We start from the raw sequence: 23,180 nt of genomic DNA on the forward strand, positions 1-23,180 counted from the left end.
TGGAACATAGAGCCTCTATCCGATGAAGAACTCACAAATAATCAATGCGAAGGTTGGAATCATCGTTTTTCTAATCTGGTTGGGGATAAACACCCATCAATCTGGGTATTGATTTTAAAAAAATGGAATGCGAGGTGGCTACCGATGAAACCAAACTTGAACAATGGCGTGTAGATAGTTAACACCAAAAACAAAATCAGTTATAATACCCAGATTCGGTTAAAGAAACTTTGCGAGGAATATCGTGATGGGGTGCAAAGCCAGTTTATATGAGCGATTTTCTTTAATATTCTATGTCAATCCATATAATTATTAAATTTGTATATACATAATCATGATTTACCAATAAAAGAATATATCTTATTAAAAAAATTTGTCAAATTTAGTCTACTTAATATCGTAATTACGTAGGTTATTTTTTCCCAGTACCAATTTGAACTTCAGTATTTAATCTTGTTTAAGCATTTTTTATGGAGGGCTTATGAATAATCTTTTAATAATGAAATATGGTCTAAAGAAATTTAGCTTATTAATATATTTTTTTTATAATATTTTTTTCAAAAATACTAATTTGTCTACATTATAAATATGAGTATACCCATTATAATCCAAATAAAAATTACGAAAAAAAAATCCGGGGTTATTTTTCTGGGGTTTTTTCCGAGATTTCCTATAAATAAACAGTGGTGATCTGTGGAACAAGGAACCAGTTTAGTTTTTTTTTAAAAAAAATTAAATTATATCAATTAGCTAAAAGTAAAAATATTGTGCATTTACTTTTTTAAAAAAATGCTTCCTTTTCTTATCTGTTTAAGGAATTTGTAGCTCGGTTTTGAATTTATTGCATTATTTAAGCAGCCAATTTTTTTTATAATAAATTATTTTATTTTCAAAGTAATGGGATATAGCTAGACCTGTTCGCCGCCGGCTCTTACCGGCAATTTTATTCACGCCGGAACAGCCACCGATTGAGATTATCGGCGTGAGCCGGCTCGCCGCCAATTTTTTTTATGGAGATGGCGTGTATAATTTTTATAATTATATTTATATATTAAATTATCATTTAAATTTGAATATTAACATTAATAAAATTAACATATGAATTGTATTCTATTGCTATATATATAGAATAGTGTATATCATTTATATATATTCATACATAGTATTTCATTTCCACAAACAATACATATTAATTACTTTTATGAACTTGCACTTTTCTGAAATAACAACTCTCTACTAATCACAAATCAAGTTATGTTTGGATGTAATTAGGAAATCTTATTTTGAAGAATGAAAATAAGAAAAGCATAATAATGCCTTATTATATTTATTGTGAATCTTGCTTAAAATTGGGGGAAAAAGATGAGGAAGATTCGGATAAACATAATCCATTTTATTGATATCCTCGTTAAAAAATTATCCATATCTGCTTTGAAAGAAAATCAAGATTTCACAAGTCATTACTCTACATTAAAATTCATTTAATATAATATTTTTTTTATAAATTAAATTCATAAAAAAATACCTTGATTTGTAAATTAAAAATTTTTTAAAATAAATATCGCGCGGCGGCACCGATAAAAAAAAATTAAAAAATAACGCCGCCGTCGATTGATACATCGGCGCACAGGTCTAGGTTTGTTGTTAAACGACTTAATTTTTAAAAAAGGCGAACCCAAGATTTTTAGCAAAAAAATATTATGAAAGCGTGGGAATTTGGTTTGGATATCTATTAGCGAAATCTCGAGGCTTAAATAAATATTATCTTGGCTAGAATCTTAATTTATAATCAATTAAATCGAGCCGTTTAACAATACTATATATGTATCAGCGCATTATCAGTTATAAAGTATTTTCTTATAATGTGAAGAGAGGTCGGTTTAGCTTAGATTGCTTAACATTTAATTTTTGTATTTTTTTTTTAATTTTAGATGCACCTTATTTACCAAATACAAATAAAAACCTTAAAAAAATGATACATTTAAAATATCGGTTGCTATTTTATTTTTCATTAAAATCCTCAATATATTAAAAAAATATTTATCGATAAAATTGACTGCATTCTTGACTACTTTATTAAAATATGGCTGTCAAAAAAATGGAAGTTCTGCATTCTCATTGGACCTTGAGAGTATTATAAAAAATATTTTGATATCACATTAAGGATAATATAAATACACATAAATAATCAAAACACAGTCTTTATTTATATTTTCTTCCTTCTTAAAACTTTCGGGCATCTCGAGATAAAAATTTTGACCTTATTTCTCTTCTTTGGTAGGATTATTTGTGTGTTTATGAGGTGGTGGAAGAAGCGGGTTGTTATCATGACCAGCCATTTTATTCATAGGGCCATGTCTTTGGTGAAAGTGAGGGGGATTATTACCGTGATGCCTTTGTTTAATTTATAAAATAGATTATAAGGATAAATAAAATCATTGCATATGTTTAAAGGGGGGGGGGGTTAAATTGCATATTTCGATCAAATTCTTATTCTTTTCCAAATGCTAATCGTGAAAAAGTGTTTTTGAATATGTATTAGGTAATATTTATATTTATCACGATATAGATAGTAAAATGAAAATTTTGGCAGACCTGTGAACCTTTATTTATAACGTTTCAGTTTGGTTATGACGGTTAAGGTTCTTAAATTTATTTTATAAAGTTTCGGTTCAGATAATTGTAAAGGTTCATTAAAGGTTTGAAAATATTTTTAAAATTCTTTTTATTGAAGCAACACCGTAGTATAATGATTTTAATTATGAATATTATTTATTAAAATGTTTGCCATTACTTAAGTTAATATATTGATGATATTGAAAAACTAATTAAAATTCATCATTAATTTGTAAGGCCACATCATATGAATATTATTGGCTAAAGAATTTACGATCTCTCATACCTAAAAAATAATAATATAAAAAACAGAATTGAACAATTTGCAAACATGCATTTCACATTTTCATAATAAAGGCTATAATTACTAATGCTTTAAAATATACTCAAATGCCAAAATTCTATAAATAATATATAAAATTAAAACCACAAAATTTGGTCATTTTGAAATTTATATGGGAATAATGATCTTTCTATCAAACTTCTCATGGATAGGTGGTGATATTATACTTAAATAAATGTAACTAAATCAAAAATCTATAAATTGGTTATTTAGATAATACTAAAATAAAGAAAATAGGAATGCTTTAATACCATAGGAAGTTAAAAGATTGCGGATCAATTTAAGTTATAGTGAAAAAACCAATACATACTTTTTATGGATATTATACTTTGATCATTTAATAATTATAAAAAACGACGCAGATATGGTAAAATAATAGTGTTGTTAAGTAACTAATTACATCTTTGTTAAAAAATAACTGTATCTAGGTGTATTATAAGTTACTTTATACATCATTCATATAACGCATTGTTTATTTATTGAACGCATTCATTGAAAATATACATTTATTTATAAAAAAAATAATTAAATCGAAAATAGAATATATTTATATCGAAATAAAAATATCATATATATATATTTGCATTGAAAAAAAAACATGTATTTATTTTTCATAAAAATTAGAGTTTAATAAATGTTTATTTGTTTTAACAACAAATTGATTTCAAAATTTTTATCTAAGAGGCGCGCTCGTTTCTCTCCAAAAATAAGCTTCCATAGACTGAATAAAAGTTCTACGGGAGCACTTGATGTAAGGACGGCAGAGTATTTATTAAACTTAAATTTTACTTCTTTTTTGCTCTATTCCTTTCGTGCCTTATTCAAGGCCAGTCAGTTTTAAATAATAGTTGAAGAATTGCAGCAATAATGTTACCATTATCACAAAGATCATTGAACCTATAACATTATATTATTAATTTATAAATAATTAATTAATTTAAGTTACCTTTTTTAAATATTAGTTAATATAGCATTCTTAAAAGGTTGACAATATTTTAATCCTTGCACATCTTCCAGACATATAAGCATCTGTGTTATTGATGGGATATAATAAAATCAGATACATGTATTTTTCACCTTCGAGTATATCAATAGCTTTAGCCACATATTGCATAATAATTTTTAAATTATAAATTTTTTATAAGATATTAATTTAAATTTACACTACAATATTCATAAAATCACGATCATATATTGTCTACACATTTTTAATTCACTACATAATAAATCAAATTCCATAGTCACTTCATTTAAAAATGATAATATTTTAGCCAGAGATTTCTAAAAGGTACCCCATCTTGTTATAACGGGATACGGCAGTTGTGAATGTAATTTTTTAATTAGTTCGGCTGATGGCCCAGAAGCTTTATTACTGTTTTAAGAAGTTTCACATCAAAATAAAAATATATGCATATTAACAGATAATGCAAGCAAATTTTCAAAGGCCTTTCGGTATGCCTAACTAATTTGCTTTATATATTATATTTTTCTTAGAATATTTAGCTCCCCATCTTCTTAAATAGAGGAAAATGGCATCGAAGATGTTCTTGTCATACATTAAACTTAGTGGCAACACAAGATGCCAGCAAAATGCTTTTAAATAATAAGGAGTATAAGAAAGTGTAAAACTTTCCTATATCTAAATGCCAACGTTTATGGAATACACGAAACCTGGGCCATCAGCTGAACAAATTAAAAAGCGATTACATTCTCAGCTGCCATATCCCGTTGTAACAAGATGGGGTTCCCTTTATACATCTCTGTCTAAAATATTATCATTTATAAATGAAATACCTTTGGAATTCGATTTTTTATGAGATGAATTAAAATTGCGTAGATTCACATCAACAAGATCGTGATTTTATAAAAGAATACTGTAGTATGAATTCAAATTAATGTCTTATAAAAAATTTATAATTTAAAAATTAGATTATGCAACCACTAGCTAAAGCTATTGACATACTTGAAGGTGAAAAATATATGTATCTGGGTTATTATACCCCAACAATAACACAAATACTAATATGTCTGGAAGGTGTTCAAGAATCAAAATATTGTCAACCTTTAAAGGATGCTATATTAACTAGTATTGAAAAAAGGTAACTTTATTAAATAATTATTTATAAATTAATAATATATATATAATGATATAGGTTTCATGATCTTTATGATAATGATAACATAATTGCTGCTATTCTTCATCCACTATTTAAAACTGATTGGCCTTGGATAAGGCAAGAAAAGATTAGATCAAAAAAGATGGAAATTTTAAATTTAATAAATACTTTAATACCTCACGATGAATCTAACACAAATTCATGTTCGCAACCAAGTTAGATTTTTTGACTTAAAGCGGCAAAATATTATTGATAATAAATTTATAGAAAATTTTATAAAATCCAATAATAACACATTATTTTTATATGATGATTTCCCAAATTTAAAATTATTTTTTATTAAATATAATGTTGTCCTTACATTCAGTCTAGAGAAGCTCATTTTTGGAGAGAAACGAGCGCATCTCTTAGATAAAAATTTTGAAATCAATTTGTTGTCAAAATCAAATAAAAATTTACTAAACTCTAATTTTTATGAAAAATAAATATGTTTTTTTTTCAATGCAAATATATATGATATTTTTATTACGATGTAAATATAAATATATTCTATTTTCCGATATTTTTTTTCGATTTACTTTTTTTTTATATAAATAAATGCGCTCAGTAAATAAATAATGCGTTATATGAATGGTGTAACTTATAATGTAACTAATTATATTTTTACTAATGTAACTAGTTATTTCAAAAGAAACTTTTAACAATATTACAAAATATATAATACACTACAAAGAAAAGAATGTAAAAAAATGTAAAATTATTTATTTTATTTTGTTTTAACTGGCTTTGGCTTAACTTTTTTAATAAAGGTTTTTTTACAAATAATAGTTCGATTACGGTTCAGTTATTTATAAAGGTTTATAATGATTTAGAGGCTCATTACGGTTTACTCCGGGTCCCTAAAATTGTGTAATAAATAAAGCAATTCACGTCCAAATGTACGTAAAGAGAAAATGAAAATAATTTTGCAAAATTTTGTTTGAGGAGAGGGGGGTGCCAGAAAGTATTCTATGCCTCTACCCCAATCTATAATACCTTGTTTTTGTATATTTTGAATTACTCTCTTACTTTATATACATTTTCCCCATAATACAAGTAAAAATTGGATTAGTTAATATTGGTAATTAAATTAATATTGAGCCAGCCTCTGTATCTTTTATACTTTTAGTTAGAATAACATTGTTAATATACACTATAATATGTGACATGACTATCCTTTCATGAAATAAAAGTTAGATGGACAATCAATCACCTATTTGGCACGTTTTGCGAACTATTATTTCCAGCGTTGTATGGATGATATCTATTGTGGTGCATGGAGGAATGGGGTTGGTTCTGCGAATTCGCAAGATTTTGAGATGATGAATCATCGTTAGAAGAAATTTTGGGACCTTAATATGGTGTTTAAAAAAAGATGTTATAATATTAAATACAATAACATGGACATTATATAAAGCCACTTCAGTAGTTTTTATTCTGTAAATATAAAATTAAATCAATGGCGTCTTTGCAGCATGCTTAAATCTAATCTGAATATATGTATCGTAAAATATTAAAAGGCTTCATTGAGCACCTCCCCCCCCTTCATACCCATCACAAATTGATGTGGAATAGCGAATCTTGTCCAATAAACTGGAACTGAAATAATAATCCTTTATAAATTTAACCAAATTCACCCGTTAGCAAATTTTGCTCAGTTTGTGCGTGGGATGGGGGGGGGGGTAAGTGTGGCCCTACTCAATAAACTTTTATTTAATAAATTTAAACCAGTATTAAAATCTTTTTTCATATTCGTTCCGACTCCGTAATTATCCCTCCTATGCATTTGATGATAAGGACGGCTGTGGTACGGCTGGTATTTTATTTGAAATAAACAAACTTGATAAAAAGTTAAATAAAAAGAAGAAAAATGTAATCATATAGAAACGTAACGGGAATTCCGGCGGATGGATACTTAGCTAGATATTTAGATACAAAGACTAGCATTGTTAAACGGCTCGATTTGAGCCGATTTTTAAAAATGGATATTTTACCCAGAAAAATATTACGAAAGTCTGAAGATTTTGCCCATAGATAGCATAGCACAAAGGTTAGAAAATCTATTAGCGAAATCTCTTTGGCTAAAATATTAAATATTGGGCTAACCGTTTTTAAAAATAGGCTCAAATGGAACCATTTAAACAACAATAACATGGACATCAAATTATGGAGGAGCCTCCCTTAAATTTGTGCGGTAAGCTTCTGTTATTGTAATATAGAACAATTTTTAATTATATTTTAGTAGACACAAATACACATTATATTTAAAATAAATTGCTAGGTTTGAAAAAAGAAAAATTAAAACGGGTGGAAAGGTATCTATATTTTCGAAAAGTGATAATCAAGGTGTTGATGACATAAATAATCAAGGAAATGTGTTTTGAATTGTTACCTTATGAGGCATCGGTGGTCCTCCCTGAAGCTTTCCTAGCATATTGGGGGCGTTTGGCATGTTAGATCTTTGAGGCTGATGCTGCTGGACTTTGGAAGGCATAGGATTACCTGTCGAATATGATATTATGAATAATAATTTTACCAAAAAAATATATGATGTAAATATTCTATATAAATTAACGAAACGAAGGAAAGGAATATTATAATAATAAAGTCCGGGGGATGGGGAGAGGGTAAAATTTTATACATTTTGGGTAATTTATTTGCCATCAAATAAAGGTAGAAGAATAATTAAGAATATAATATTTATGAAAAATTAGTTAATGCATAGAGTTATATTATTATACAAAATTAAAATATATGCTTCATATTAGCATTTTAACGGAATATTACTATGAACATAATGATACAGTAGGACTGGATATACCAGAATTTTTATTAATACCAAGTTTAAATCTTTCAATTTAAAAGAAGACTTATTAAACTAATCGCATGATACGCTAATATGAACGCCATCGAAGTTAATTGAAATTAGTGTTCTTTTGTTCGTAAATGATATGTTTCACCGATATACATAAATTATTAACTATTGTAATAACTTTATTTTCATATTTTAATGGCAAATAAATTGCCAAAGTTTTATAAGATTTAATTTATCGGTTATTATATAAAATTCCTTATTTTTTTCTCAATTATTTATTAACATTTTACTTATAGAAAGAAAGAAAGAAAGAAAGAAAGAAAGAAAGAAAGAAAGAAAGAAAGAAAGAAAGAAAGAAAGAAAGAAAGAAAGAAAGAAAGAAAGAAAGAAAGAAAGAAAGAAAGAAAGAAAGAAAGAAAGAGAAAGAAAGAAAGAAAGAAAGAAAGAAAGAAGAAGAAAAAAAACTGGAAGGTGGCCACATGGTCCGCCTCATTTTTCTAAACAGAAGCCTGTCTGTTTAGCCGTCTATATAGCTTCCTCTAAGCCGCCTAAAAAATAAAGAGGCTATTTAAGATTTAAGAATGTCACTCATTTAATTTTATAAACAAAGGTTCTACATATCAATCGATTATAGTAAACGAAGTGCATAGGCAATATAAATATAATTTATTTATTGTTCAAGACAGTAAAGTTTTAGTAAAAAAAATTTAAATTGTAGGAATTATTAGAAATTACAAATGAAAAGCAGTTGATAAAAATTTTAATAAGTGAAAGGCTATAAATATCCAAAAAAAAAAATTTAAAAGAATATTTAACAACGTGCACAAAATTTTTGGCATACATATAATCGTATAAAGATCTTTCCTCTTTATATATCGAAAAATGCAACTAAAATTAAGTATTCAAAAGTAACTATAGTTACATTTTTTTGCAGAATTATATTTGCATTAGCAGTTATATTAGCAACACTAATTAATTTTTTACAGTTTCCTGTATTATTTTATTTTGTATCAAATTCATTGTTTTTAAAAAAAAATTTCGCCAATGCAGATTTGAACAACCAGACCTTCGGACTATAACCCTACACCAGTAATCAGTAGAACTGGGCGAAATTTACAAAAAATTGGTTTTAATTTATATATTATAAGTGATTAAAATGAAATTGGTTGTAAGTTCACTTGCTATTTAATTACGATTAAACATTTCGAACATTTTAAAAGATGCTTTTGCCCAATTCCCATTAAATATAAAACATTAATTTAGATCGGCACACAAAAAAAGTGGACTATTTCACGTTTATTAAGTCTTCTTCTATTTAAAAAGAACTTGTATATTGCGTACACTTATAATACTAAAATAGGATGTCCTAGTATGAAATTTGAAAATAAGTTTTAAATTGTGTTTTTTTAGTTTTAAAAATAAATGAGAAAAGCGTATGTACCTTGACCATGCGTATTTTGACCGTGAGGTTGAATATTCTGCCTCTGTTGTCGCCCTGGCTGCGCGAAAAACTCGAACATAGAAGTTGTGTGAGAGCCTAGAGTTTTGGCCAGGTCTGCTGGCATAGGGTCGGTCCAAAAGAAATCGTGGTTAAGCGATTCGTCGCTATCTATTCGTTTAGACGGGTCCAGCACGAGTAGCTTGTCCAAAAGTTCTAAAGCTTGCGCGTCTTTAACGTAAGTACGCAGTCGTTCTTTCACCTTAAAAAATGATAGATATATGTTTGGGGAAATATGAAATTAATTGTTGAGCGAGAACTCATTTCGTAAACTAAAAGCTTCAAGCTATCAAGGCGTTTTTTTACTTTTCTAAAAGTGAAAATGAAAGGGACTTTTTAGAGTTAAGAATGTTCAAAAACCAGACAAACCAGTTTTTTTACGGGCCTTTGAGTCTGTGGAAGGTTCCTCCCTCTCTAACAAATGTACGTCCAGTTAATGGAGTGGAATTGAAACAGGAGTAAATTGGTCACCCTACTGTTAATTAATCTTCCAATAATTTTTTGGATCCTTCTCACGTAGTGTTGCTAATTTGCTTAACCGTAAAATTTACGACCCAATTAAACCAAAGATGTAACGTAAAGTTCGCCAAGATTAAAAGTTTTATCAATTACCTATACTCTGATTATCAAATGAGCACATGAATTTTAAATCATAAAAGGAGTGTTTAATATTAAAGTCTAGAAAAAAAAATCATACAATAGGACCTTTAGTTTATAGGAATAAGAAATTCTTTAAAGATACTAAATTTAAAACTAAACGAATATTAAAATTAATCATACCATGCCCAAATGGAAATAAAATTGCAATTTTACATATATATTATATATTACAGTGTTTTAAAGGTTGGTTTCTAAAAATTTTAAAAGAAAAATAAGTTATATGTATCCAATAACTGCATCATCACATTTAGTTTTTATAATTGTTACACGAAATTACAATCATGCAAAACCAAGATCCGTACTCAGAATAATAATCATGATTACAATCAAAATATAATTTAATTAACTTTATATATATATTGTGAGCATATATACTTTCCTAAGTTCAACAAAAAACAACTATAAATTTATTTTTGCTCGGGGTTCGTGCTCAGAGCTGGTTTAGTCGATTTTTAGACAACCTCGGGTTTAGGTTTTACAAACAACACTATTCTCACGTTTTAAAATTACAACCGCCATATAAAGGATAAAAGAAGAAAGAAAAAGAATTTAAATACATATTTTTTTTGTTTGTAACCTTTCTCCTATGGTCTTTGATCAAAGAGAGAGAATTGTACAATTCAAGTTTTTCACAATTGGGCCACACCTCTGGGGTAATAGAGCCGCACAATTGACTGATTAAATTAAGTTGGTGTTGTTCACTTTGACCCTTTTTTTAAGGATTTTACAATAATGTTTATATATTTTTTTAAAAATTATAAATTTTCTAGTCACGCTAGTTAATGTAACTTCGCTATAAATTTAACTGTTAATGACGAATCCAACATTTCAGTCAAAAAAATATTACCCCAGCCTAGAGATTTAGCTCGTAGATGGCAGAAATGTTTAAGCATCTATTAACGAAATCTCGAAGCTCGCGTAATATTATTTTGGCTAAAATCTTGATTTAAAATAAGAGAACCCGAGCAGTTTAACAACACTACTGCAGTAATTGTTAAATTAAATATTAACTGATTCAATCCGGCAAAATCGTTCTTATTTGAGCCGATTTCTAAAAACGGCTAGCTCAATATTTTAGCCATAAATATATTGCCTAATCCTCGATATTTCGCTTAAAAGATGTTCAAACCTTTGTGCCAATCTATGAGCAAAATCTTTAGCTGGTGTAATATTTTTCTGGACATAATATTGAGTTAGCCGCTAAATCGGTTAGGAGAGATAATGTTCAAGATTTTTGTTAAAACCCTAATTGACATAAAGAATCTGCGAAAGTAGGCTCTATTTTTATTTTTTATTTTTTAAATTAGATTCAGAACTAATATTTATTTTTCAAAAATTGGGCCTAGTAAGGGTTGGGCTTAAATTTTTTTTTTAAAGTAAATAAAACTTTTGCAAGAAACAAGGAGCCAATATATTATTTATTTGTCCGTAGAATCTACCAAAAACTCGATTGTGTTCAGCGTAAAAAAAATAAAAATAAATGTAAAACTAATATTTGAAGAAAAAATTAATTTCTATATTTAAATAAATTCCCGGCCCGGGGGTCAGACGGATAAATAATTTTTATATTTATTTTGATTGAGCTTTTCGGGAATAAATTTTTTTTTTTAAATTCTCAATGATTGGGTCTTTTCAGATGACTAAACTGTCATTTATATATATCAGAAACCTGCAGGCCCGGCCCTAAACCCGGCCCGGGCTGTATTTTAAAATTTTTAAATAAACCCGTGCTGGGCCGGGCCTAAAAAAATTTTTTTTTAAACATATCCAGGTCGGGCCTAAAAAAATTTTTTTTTAAATATACCCGGGCCGGGCCTAAGATTGTTAAACCCGGGCTTTTTTATAATTCATATCTAAATTTTTAGAATATATTTTACCAAAACAATCAAATAAAGGAATATCACTTCTTAAAGTTTGTAATACCTTTCAAAGCGAAAAAGGAGAAATAAAATTGATTTTACTTAATATAAAGCATTTTTTAATTGAAAAATTTGTTTTACACAAGTATCATTTTATTTCTCTTTTTCTCTGTCCCAAATTCAAGCAATTACGTATGTAGTCAGGGACAGATCGCAAAATGACGGAAAACTATATAATAGATTATATTAAATTACAAGAGGCTCAGGAAGTAAATGAAATACCATCGACCAGTCAAATTACGACTGTTGAAACAAACTGAATCGTTTTATGACAAATGGGGCGATGGTAATTCTGGTAATATGTCAATACCCGATGATGAATATTATAATTACATAAATAATAGATAAAACATTTAAGGTGGATAATTTGTTAGAGTGGTGGGCGGCTCATCAAAGCGAATTTCCAATTTTAGCAAAATTGGCAATTCCTGCTTTAAGTGCAAGCTGTGAGCGGAATTTTTCCACTACTGGGAGAATTCTTGAAGAAAGAAGAAGTAATCTTCAACCTGAAAAGGTAGATATGCTTCTCTTTCTTCATGATAATTTGTGATTTTTAATATCTTGAGTATAGGGTTTCGTCAATCATGCTGGTTTTTTACTTTGCAAACTGTCAAATATTTATTGCATTTATTATATTTACCTTGAGTCATGAAAGTTTTTAATCCAACATTTTTCATTATTTTTTTTTACAATATTATATAATACAATTATCTTCTTTTATGATAAAATACCTCATAGGTGAATTTTTGTATATACCAGGTCGAATATAATTTTAAAAAATTCCGAGCCGGGCCTGAAAATTTTTTTTAAAAAATATCCGAGTCTTAAATTTGAAAGAAAGAAAGAAAGAAAATATCCGGGCCGGGCCTAAAAAATTTAAAACCGGGCCAGGCCGGGCCGTGCAAATGGTACCTCTGCAGGTCTCTGATATATATTAATAGATTAAGATCATTTTTTAAGAAAAGTATTAACTTGCATGATAGGGCTTCGGGTCCAAAGTTCGGCCATAATACAGCCGGCTCCCCACATATCTATTGGCGGTCCGTAATTTCTTTCCCCTTTAAAAAAAATGTAGTTTAATAATTATTTAATATTTTATCCAATTAGACACTAATTTATGGTTACGTAATCATTAATAGCGAAAAGGGCTGTAAACAATGACCTAATTACAAATGTATCAGAAATTGGCAACGAGATTTTGTGGCTAATTTTTTGTTATTTATCCATAAACATCTTGGAATGTCGATAATAACAATGACAATTTGTTACAAAACAAAATTACTTTAGGGAAACGTTTAGAATTGGACGATTTTAAAATTTATTCAAAATTAGATCGGTTCAGCCGACCCAAAACATAAGGTGATATTATTTGCCGCTACCAACCCCTCCTCCGTTAAAATATGATTGTTTGATAACATATTTTTAAGTGCTGTTAACATTCCAAGATGGTTATGCATTAACAAAATATCTGCCAATCTTGTGTCAATTTGATACTATACGCATTTATGACCAGTACATTTTAAAAATCGGAAGGCGCAGCCCTGATTAACCCAGCATTCACAGTTAGAGCGATTTTGCGGTGAAATATATAAAATATGATGTAAGTATAACATTTTTACATTCATATTTGTAAACTTCGCGCTAACTGTGAATGCAGGGTAATACTCTGCTAGCGCCCGTTATCAACCAGTGTTGTTAATTAGCAAGGTCTCGAACCAAACGATCCAAGTAGTTAATAATTTAGATCGCCTAAGGAATAATAAAATTTAAAAGCTGCCAACAAATTTTGAGTGTATAGCAGAATAACTAGTCGTTAAATAGTTATCAATTTTTCGAAACCAATGCCAGGTCTATGAAAGTAACCTGGGCGGAGAAATTATCCTAACAAAAAATTAGGATATTTTATTTTTATATACTTAATTTCCTTCGAAACTATTAACAAATTAGGAACACAAAATTATTTAAAAAACGCATTCAAATTAATGCCTTTCATGAAAATAGATAATTTGTTATAAAAAAATTCAATTCAAACTCGTTTGTTTGTTTTTAATTTTATAATATATATCAAGGATCCAACCAGTAACGAATAATTGTTTGGGTTTAGGTTCAAACAAAAATAAAGGTTCACGGATCAGGTTCGGTTTGTAAAGAATAATAATATAGGTTGGGTTTGAACCTTTAAAAACAGGATCGATTTCCCCCTCCTCATATATAACTTTATTAGAATTATGTAAAATGAAGGCAACATCTTTTAAAATTTTGTCCCTCTTCCGCTCAAAATATAATTAAAATATTTTCATTATTATATTTACGAGAAGAAATAAATTCTAAAAACATTTTTATCGCTAACCCAGGCTGGCATGGTCTCAAACAAAAAACTCACCTATACTATCAATCAAAAATCGATTATAATATAATTTTTAAAGAGTTGGGATATCAAAAAGGTTCAAACCGGTTCATATACCCTTTTAAAGGGTTTGGTTCAGGTTAGGGGACAAAATTTCTAACAGTTCAGGTTAGGTGTTTAGGTTCTTTGGTAAATAATACTAGGTTAAAGGTTGGGTTTGGATCCTTGATATAAAATATGTCAATCCCATAAAAAAATCAAAATTTGGATCATCAGGATAGTATTTACTAAATAATATTAAATCAATATAAATGAAGGTGATTAGCTTCGACTCAACTCTAACATTGATTCAAGATTTTACCTAAAAGTAATTCGGGAGGTCTATACCAAAGTGTTACAACGCGATTAGTGTAGCGATTAACGTTGGTCGAAGCTTGGTTTCCTATTCAAATTTATATTATAAATATTATGGAATATTTAAAAAACATGAAAATTATAAATAATAAATATAACATAAATTATCTATTAAAATAATTAAATATTTTTTTATTACAAATATATTGCGTGATTGAACATATCAATTATACAAGATTTTTTTTATTTCATGGTTCATTCCAGAATAAATAGACCAAAAATTGAATATTTTACTTAGAATGATGGTTATATAGAACTTAAATAATTATCAAAGTTTTAAAGTTCTAGCTCAAGTAGATCTGCAGTTAAGGGTTCTCATATTCCAGTACAAGTGTGATATCAGATTTAATATATTAAGTTAACTCCATAGTCTAACTTTATAAATCATATATCAACATAAAAATTATTTGCATACTGTGTATCTCAAGCCACATACCACAAATTATATAATAAATATTTTATAAATAAATTTTAAATCAATTGCATGGTGTGTATTTGAAGCCATATTCTATATCTTCGATTGGAATTTTAATTTGGGCCACGTGATCTATTATTTATTTTTAATTTCGCATTTTATTAAACCCTATTTTTAAAAATGGCAATTTTTTTATAAAATTTTTCTTCTCAATTTTCTACACATCGTAAAAGGATAAATAATATATTTGACAAATTTCAAAACATTAAAATTAGATAAATAAAAGGTAAAAATTAATGTTTATGAAATTATTTTATATATATTTATTATTTTTGATAATTATATTTTGTAATAATCATACGTTGCTTTAAAGACACATTATGCAAATAAGGTATTTTATTTGAGTTTTATATTTTTAGAATTATGAATTGTGGTACCATACCTAATGATAGTGAAGATTCAAATTTAAGTGAATCGTCTGATGAGGAGTTTCTGTCAACCCAAAATAATGATTTAGGTATATTTAAAATGTATGCTCTTATATAATCTATAAATATCTAGATTTCAATGAGAGTGATGAATCGGAAGAGGATGAAAATATAAATAATGAAAAAGGAATCGTGAGAAAAATGATTTGGAAAAATTGCTTAACTAATTTACCATTAGTTATTCCAAAGTGGAAAGGAGAAAACCCAACGGTTGATAAAGTAAAAAAACCAATGGATTATTATAATACATATCTCAATGATTTATTACCTCTAATTGTTTACGAATCAAATTTATATGCAATTCAATGTAATTCCAACAAACCTTTGAATTTAACGATAGATGAATTAGAAAAATTTATAGGAATTATTTTTTACATGTCAATTATTAAACTTCCCAGAGCACGTCTCTACTGGGCCACCAATACAAGACAGGCCAAGGTGGCTGATGTCATGACCCTAAATCGCTGGGAACAAATCAAATCATTCATTCATATAAATGATAATGACAAATTTATTCCACTTGGAAGTGAGGGCCATGACCCACTTCATAAAATTAGACCCTTGATAACTATAACCAATAATATACTAAAATCTTTATCGATAGGGGAAAATATTTGCGTAGATGAGCAAATAATTCCATACAAAGGGATGAGCAGATTAAAGCAATATAACCCCCAAAAGCCCAAAAAATGGGGCTATAAAGTCTTTCTACTATGCGGAGATGATGGCCTTCTCCATAATTTTGAAGTATACTCTGGGAAAATACTACCAGCGGAAGGATTGCCTGATGTTGGAGCAAGTGGCAATGCTGTGCTACGTTTAATTTCTTATATACCACAGCAAATTAATTATAAATTATTTTTTGATAACTGGTTTTGTTCACCAAATTTGCAAGTCGTACTCGCTCAAAGAGGGATATTTTGCGCGGCCACGGTCAGAGGTAATCGACTACCAAATATCAACTTCCCAACAGATAAGGAGTTGAAAAAAAAAGGACGAGGATTTTTTGTTTCAAAAAAAACAATAATAAACGGGGTTGAATTAAATTCAGTGAAGTGGCACGACAATCGTGCTGTGACCTTATTGAGCACTTTTGTAGGTGCACATCCTCTTATCGATTGCGAAAGATATGATAGAAAAAAAAGGATAAAATAATGATAAAATGTCCAAACATTGTTAAAGTTTATAATAAATCAATGGGAGGTGTAGATCTTATGGATTCTTTACTTTCATTATATAGAATTCATACCAAATCAAGAAAATGGTACCATCGAATTTTATTTCATGTATTCGACATGTTACTTATAAATTCTTGGTTGCTATACAAACGGGATTATAATAGTATATCAATAGCAGGCAAGGATCGATTAAGTTTGTACAATTTCAAAATTTCGGTGGCGGAAGTCCTTTGCAAATATGGCAAATGCACTTCAAACAATATTCCAAAACGAAAATCAGTTCAAACTGGTTATCGGGAAAAATGTAAAAAAGGACCAGCTCAATATTTACCACTTCAAGAGGTTAGGAAAGACCTCACGGCTCATTGGCCAAAATATAATGATAAGAAGGGTAGATGTAAAATGCCAGGATGCTTATTTATAACAAAAGTATCTTGCAAAAAATGTGGTGTATATTTATGTTTTACGCCCACAAATAATTGTTTTATAGATTTTCATGAAAATTAAAATGTTTAAACCTTTAATATTTGTTATATTTAAATAAAATTTTATATATTTATAGTTTAAAGTACAATAAAAATTATTGTGGAAATAATTGAAATTTGTATCCTTAATTGCATAATGTGTATTTAAATCCACATACCGTTCATCTTCTAAGAAATTTAGAATTTTTTTTAAAAAAGTGAGCCATGAGATTATCAATAGTATCTAGAGAAATAAAAAATCTAGTTTGCCAAAAAAAATTATTCTAACATAGTACATGCAATACAGGGTTAATAAGAAAATTGAAAATTTTTTTAAAAAAATTTTAATTCATCAGTGTCAAAATATTTCGTGTAAAACAAATGAATTATTTGGATTTAACCCTATTTTGGGAAGTTGAAACTAGGCAGATATGTTTAATATCAATATATCTAAATATTTAAGTAAGAATTAGAATGGAGAAAATAAAAATTTAGGGAATTAAAAAAAAATTAAGTCTGTGCTTATCAAATTATTTTTAACCAATTCGATATTATAATAAAACCGATCCGATAACTGATATTCAAATTGATTTTATCTACCATCTATATCTGAATTAATGTATATAAAAAATTTAATATTTTCTATTCAAAAACCACTTACGTGAATTATTAAATGTATTTTGCTTTTATTTAAATGACTTGATAAGTTAATCATCTCATTTAGCATATGGGCAATGTTTATGGCTAAACGTAGTGTTGCAAAATGGCTACATTTTGCCGATTTAAAAAAAAAAGAAGATTTATCAAGATTTTAGACAAATCAAAATTCCGACAATAGCTGTCCAACCTTTCTACCAACTATGAACAAAATCTCCAAGCTTGGATTAGGAATTAATATCGATTTTTTTTTGTGATATTGGTTTAAGGACAGATGGTAAATATAAAATAATCTAAATATTGGATTGACATCATTTATCAAAATTGGGTTTGTATGTCAAAAACATTAGATAATATTGGTGAAAAATTTGTGTATTGACACAGCCCAATCATTAAAAGAAGGTTAATTAAAGGATAGGTTTGCTGGTCCAAAAATTTTTACCAAACCTAATCTAATATTTGAGAAGAAAAGATAAGATAAGATATTTAAAATAAAAAAAAATCTTTTCATACAAAAAAAATATCTAACTGTAAACTATAAGCAAAACAAAAAACACCTAATTATAGCAAATTTGGTGCATTAACTTATTATGAATACTTTATAATGATATTAATGTTTTTGTTCCCCAAAAGTTAATCATCCCATTAAAAATATGGGCAATGTTTATGGATGAATGTGATTTGTGGAATATTTTTATTTTCTTGTTGAAAATAATATAGAAAAATATTAATAATAAATTTAACTAAACTTTCTTAATAACTTGTTTTGTTTTAAAAACATTATAAATATTTTAGTTGCTTTTATTAATTCATCGTATTGGGAAATTGTATATAAAATAAAAATTATATTTACAATCATCAATTATTCAGGAAAAAATTTTAAATATAAATATCAGTCCAATTATTTAAATTTAATCAGATACCCGCAGAGGTGCCATTTGCATGGCCCTCCGCTCTTTATTTTTCAAAATTTTTTTTGGCCTGACCTGGGTTTATTTTCAATCATGGTTACCCAGATTTAAAAAATTTTTAGGCCCAGCCCATATATTTTTTAAAAAAATGAAATATGGCATGGCCCATGTATCCAGGCTGGGCTTGCAGTTCTCTGACATTAATAGAGCCCAATTAAAAAGGTAAACCTTTAGAATTATTTCCAGCAGAACTACTATTTGGGTTGCCAAGGCTGTAAGCACGTGCTAATCCAAAATCTGCCAATTTTAACACACCATTTTTAGTTATCAATATATTGGCTGCTTTCATATCCCTATGCAATATCTGAATGTGGGAATATAATCAATAAATTAATATGAAGTCATAAATTTATATTTATTTGCTTTTAATCATTTTTCAAAAAAAATATCAGTGCAATCATAATAAATTAATTAGGCATAGTACTTTATTGCTATGTATGAAATAAAGGCCATTCAATAGTTGTTGCATAATTTTTTTGATTTCACCCAATGAAAACTTTACCGCAAGATTACTTAGTAGTCCTGCTAAATCATGCTCACAAAATTCAAAAACTAGGTAAAAGGTTGGTTTAGATTTGTTCTGTGCATCTATGCTGCAAGTAAAGTCTGTTATTTTTAAACAATTTACTTTTTGTTAAACAGATCTCTATAAGATGGACAATATTTTCTTGCCTTAACAATTGTAGAATTTTTATTTCTCGTAAAGCAGTTATAGGAAACTATTAACATTAAATATTTTATTTATAATTATACTCCTTCTTTCTCATTTTCCATCAAAATTTTTTTCAAAGCAACTAATTGTTTGGTTTTCTTATTTTTAGCTTTGAAAACTTCACTGTTATCAAATATTTATAGTATTATAAAATTATATTACTTACCCAAATGTGCCTTGGCCAATCTTTGTAATTTTTTCATATTTAGTGAAGCAATCAGGGCAATATGGGTAATCAAAATTATCTAATTTCTTATTAATAGCATTTAACATTTTTTATCCGAAATAAACTGGATTTTTACAGAAAGAATGCAACTTGTAAGTGAGCTGACAAGTTATATTTGACAGTTATGAACTGGTTAACCTTTTGGGATTGTAGTCAGCGGAGAGGGGGAAAAGAGGGAAAAATCCACCCATAGTTTAAAAAAATATAAAAGGGCTCAGAAGCGTAACTAGTGAGAAAGGGAGACCACCCCCTCTCTAACAAGAAATTTTGAAAAAATATAAAAGGGCTTCATGAATTGATTTCAAATAAGTCATATTCTATTTTATATATTAGAAAAATGTTAAAATTAATTCTTGTATATATGCTAATAATTTATCTCAAGAAAATTTAAAGTTGATTACATTACATTTAAACAACCAGAAAACTTCTATTTAATTTATCTCTATTAATAGCTATAATTCGAGTGAAATGTTCACATTCCAAAAAGCAGAATTTGTGAAATAATTATTTCTAAGACTTCTTGTGCTACTGGGAAAAAACAGTAAAAGCCTGCACAACAAGATTGAGCCTTTAAAATCAAGGTTCTACAGCATTTTTAACTCTAGACGAGTTTATTTTGTATACCCTTGGAAAAATATCAGAATCACTGAAACAAGTATTTCATCTGAAGAAGATACATTATTAGATTTAATAATTACACATTTATTTAAAATTAAAAAAAAAAAGATTTAGCAGAAATTATGAGAATCGATAATATTATTATATTTTAACTTAGAAAACGAAAAGATAATATCTACCAGGAATTTTTCAAGAGCGAAATTATATAATTTTGAGACATAAGTCTCAACTTTCACCGAAACAAATGATTTATTAGCGTAGACTCAATTGAGGATTATTATGGAATAGGCGTTTGTATTCTACTTTTGGATTTAATTTTGACTCAAATCAATGAATGACTTGTGATTTATCAAATATCTTTCCAATTTACAAATATTATAATTTAAAACTCCCTCTGATCTGTGGTTATGGCAAATTTTGATATTGAAAAATTTAATGTTTAACTAAATTTTATTCATAGGATATTAATTTATTTGAGGGCCAATTAATTTTGGAATTAAATAGTATGAATGAAAGAATCATTTTTGTGATAACCCTCCAATAAATATAGTGAAAGCATTGCATTCTTTAAGATATCTTTTATAAGTGTTCCAATTAATTAAATTTATTTTATATTTTGAAAATTTTACCAATTAGTACAAACACAAATTAGAGGAACCTTTTCTTCATTGCAGAGAATAAAATACCTATATCAAAATTACGATATCTTAAAATTGATAGAAGAGACTAATTTGTTCATTATCATCAGCTCAGTGAAGTTGGCCAAACAGTTAAAAACTTGTTCTTCTTAATCCATTAGTGTCCTAATCAATTTATTAATTATTAAAAATAAAATTATTATAAGTAAAAAAATAAAATTTGTCTTAATGCATAAAAATCAATTGAAAGGACTTATCATGAAAAATTTTTATCTAATGTATTTTAATCAGCTTATTTTTTTAATCCGTTTAGTAAATTATCTAAAAAAAGAAGTTATTATTAAAATTAGAAAACCAAATTTACAAGATAAACAATTCTGACAATATAAAATAAAACTGTATTTTCTTTATAAAAAAAAAGATAGTACATATAAATTACTAGCAATACCTTTATATTACTTTTTTAATTTTCATTTAGATTAAAACTTTTGCCGCTATAAAATTTAAGGTTACTTTGCATAGGAGAAATATTTTTAAAAGATATGTTCAAACCTTAAAAAACTCTAATCAAATTTTAATTAATACTAAAAAAAATAGTAAATAGTTTGTAATTTTAATTTTGCATAAAATCTTATATTTTATTTCCCTTTAAGGTTTTTATAATAATTATTTTAAAAATACGAGAATCACTCGCGAATATAAAAATTAGGACTTTGAACCCTCCTTCTCAAAAATTCAGGTTCGGGTTCTCATTCATCTCTGAACCATGTTTTGGTTCAGGGTTCGTGGTCCAGTCTATATTTAGCATTCTCTATAAAAATAATTTATAATAATAATAATAAATAAAATAATACAATACAACTTAAAAAATGATATTCTATTTTGTTTTTTAATATTTTATAAACTTATTATCATTCCCATAATCGAGGGCTAAATTTAAAATATCTATTTTTTTATCATTAATTTTGACACTGCATTGCATTGAAACTTACATTTAATAAAGCTTTTTACCTTGTTAATTTGTCTTTTCTTTGGTTTTACTTTTAATTTAGAAATTCAACATTAAATATTCCTAATATATATATATAAATATATTATCAATGGTTGCTTAAGTTTACATGTTTTTCTATATTTATTTAAAAAAAGATGAAAAGGGTTCGAGTTTGAATTTAGTAAAATATCGAGGTTTTAAAAGGTTCGGATTTTGATTCACAACCCTGGCAAAAAGCATTCATGTACGGCAAAATTTAATTTTTTAATACCAAGCCCACTTATGAAATATCATAATTATTTATCTCCATCACATTCATCTTATTTAATCGTGATTATTGAGGCTGGGGGGGGGGGTGGGGGGGGGTAAAAATTATAATCATTTTTTTTCATATCCCGCTATAAAATTATTTAAAATACCGGATTTAGTAAAATATCTTTTATTTTGCACTAAGATATAGCGAACTACTTTCGATAGAAGATGAAAAATAGGTGTTTAAGCAGGTCCCGCGTAGGATAAATTGATTTGGAAAAGATGGATGAGACGTCCTCCCATTTAGGGATAAGAGTAAAATAACCTGCTAGTTCTTAACTGAAATTTTTTGATTGACTTTTCCAAAAATTATATCTAGTTATTTAAGATATCTTAAAAAAATGCTTATAGCTTTCCTTTTTTAAAAAAATTTTGGGACGATATTATTTGAGATGCAAAAAAAAAATAAAGCAAAAAAATTTAAAGAACTATTTAAACTACTTAAAAGAAAAAAAATCTTATATTTAGAAAAGGAGCATTATAAACTATAAACATTTAACAATCATTTCCTTTTTTGTTATCAATTATGAATGCTTTAAGTTTTTTAATATTTCTGCAAACATTTGTATACATATCATCTTATTATTATTATAATTATACTAAAGCAACGGCAAGTAAGAAACTTTTTTAAATATTTTTTATTTATTTTATTTTAGAAGTATAATTCTAAATTTTAGAAGTATAATTCTAAAAAATATATATATATATATTATTTAACAGTTCTGTAAACGTTAATTTTAAA

At 27.4% G+C, this 23,180-nt stretch overlaps 1 protein-coding gene across 1 annotated transcript; it reads right to left on the minus strand.

The window, feature by feature from the left end:
* Positions 1-2,070: 2,070 nt before the first annotated feature.
* Positions 2,071-19,954, minus strand: LOC135929464 (cyclin-dependent kinase 9-like). Its single transcript, XM_065466066.1, has 13 exons — positions 19,820-19,954; positions 19,695-19,776; positions 19,570-19,660; positions 19,366-19,529; positions 19,110-19,245; positions 14,716-14,796; positions 12,980-13,065; positions 10,666-10,797; positions 9,372-9,630; positions 7,508-7,617; positions 6,844-6,928; positions 6,329-6,467; positions 2,071-2,394 (listed from the first exon to the last, which is right to left on the minus strand). The coding sequence occupies exons 1-13, from the start codon at positions 19,924-19,926 to the stop codon at positions 2,262-2,264; spliced, it is 1,605 nt and encodes a 534-aa protein (XP_065322138.1). The 5' UTR covers positions 19,927-19,954; the 3' UTR covers positions 2,071-2,261.
* Positions 19,955-23,180: the final 3,226 nt, after the last annotated feature.

The sequence above is a fragment of the Gordionus sp. m RMFG-2023 genome, chromosome 5 (assembly GCF_954871325.1).
Source record: "Gordionus sp. m RMFG-2023 chromosome 5, tfGorSpeb1-WG-v2, whole genome shotgun sequence".
Taxonomy (NCBI): Eukaryota; Metazoa; Nematomorpha; class Gordioida; order Chordodea; family Parachordodidae; genus Gordionus; species Gordionus sp. m RMFG-2023.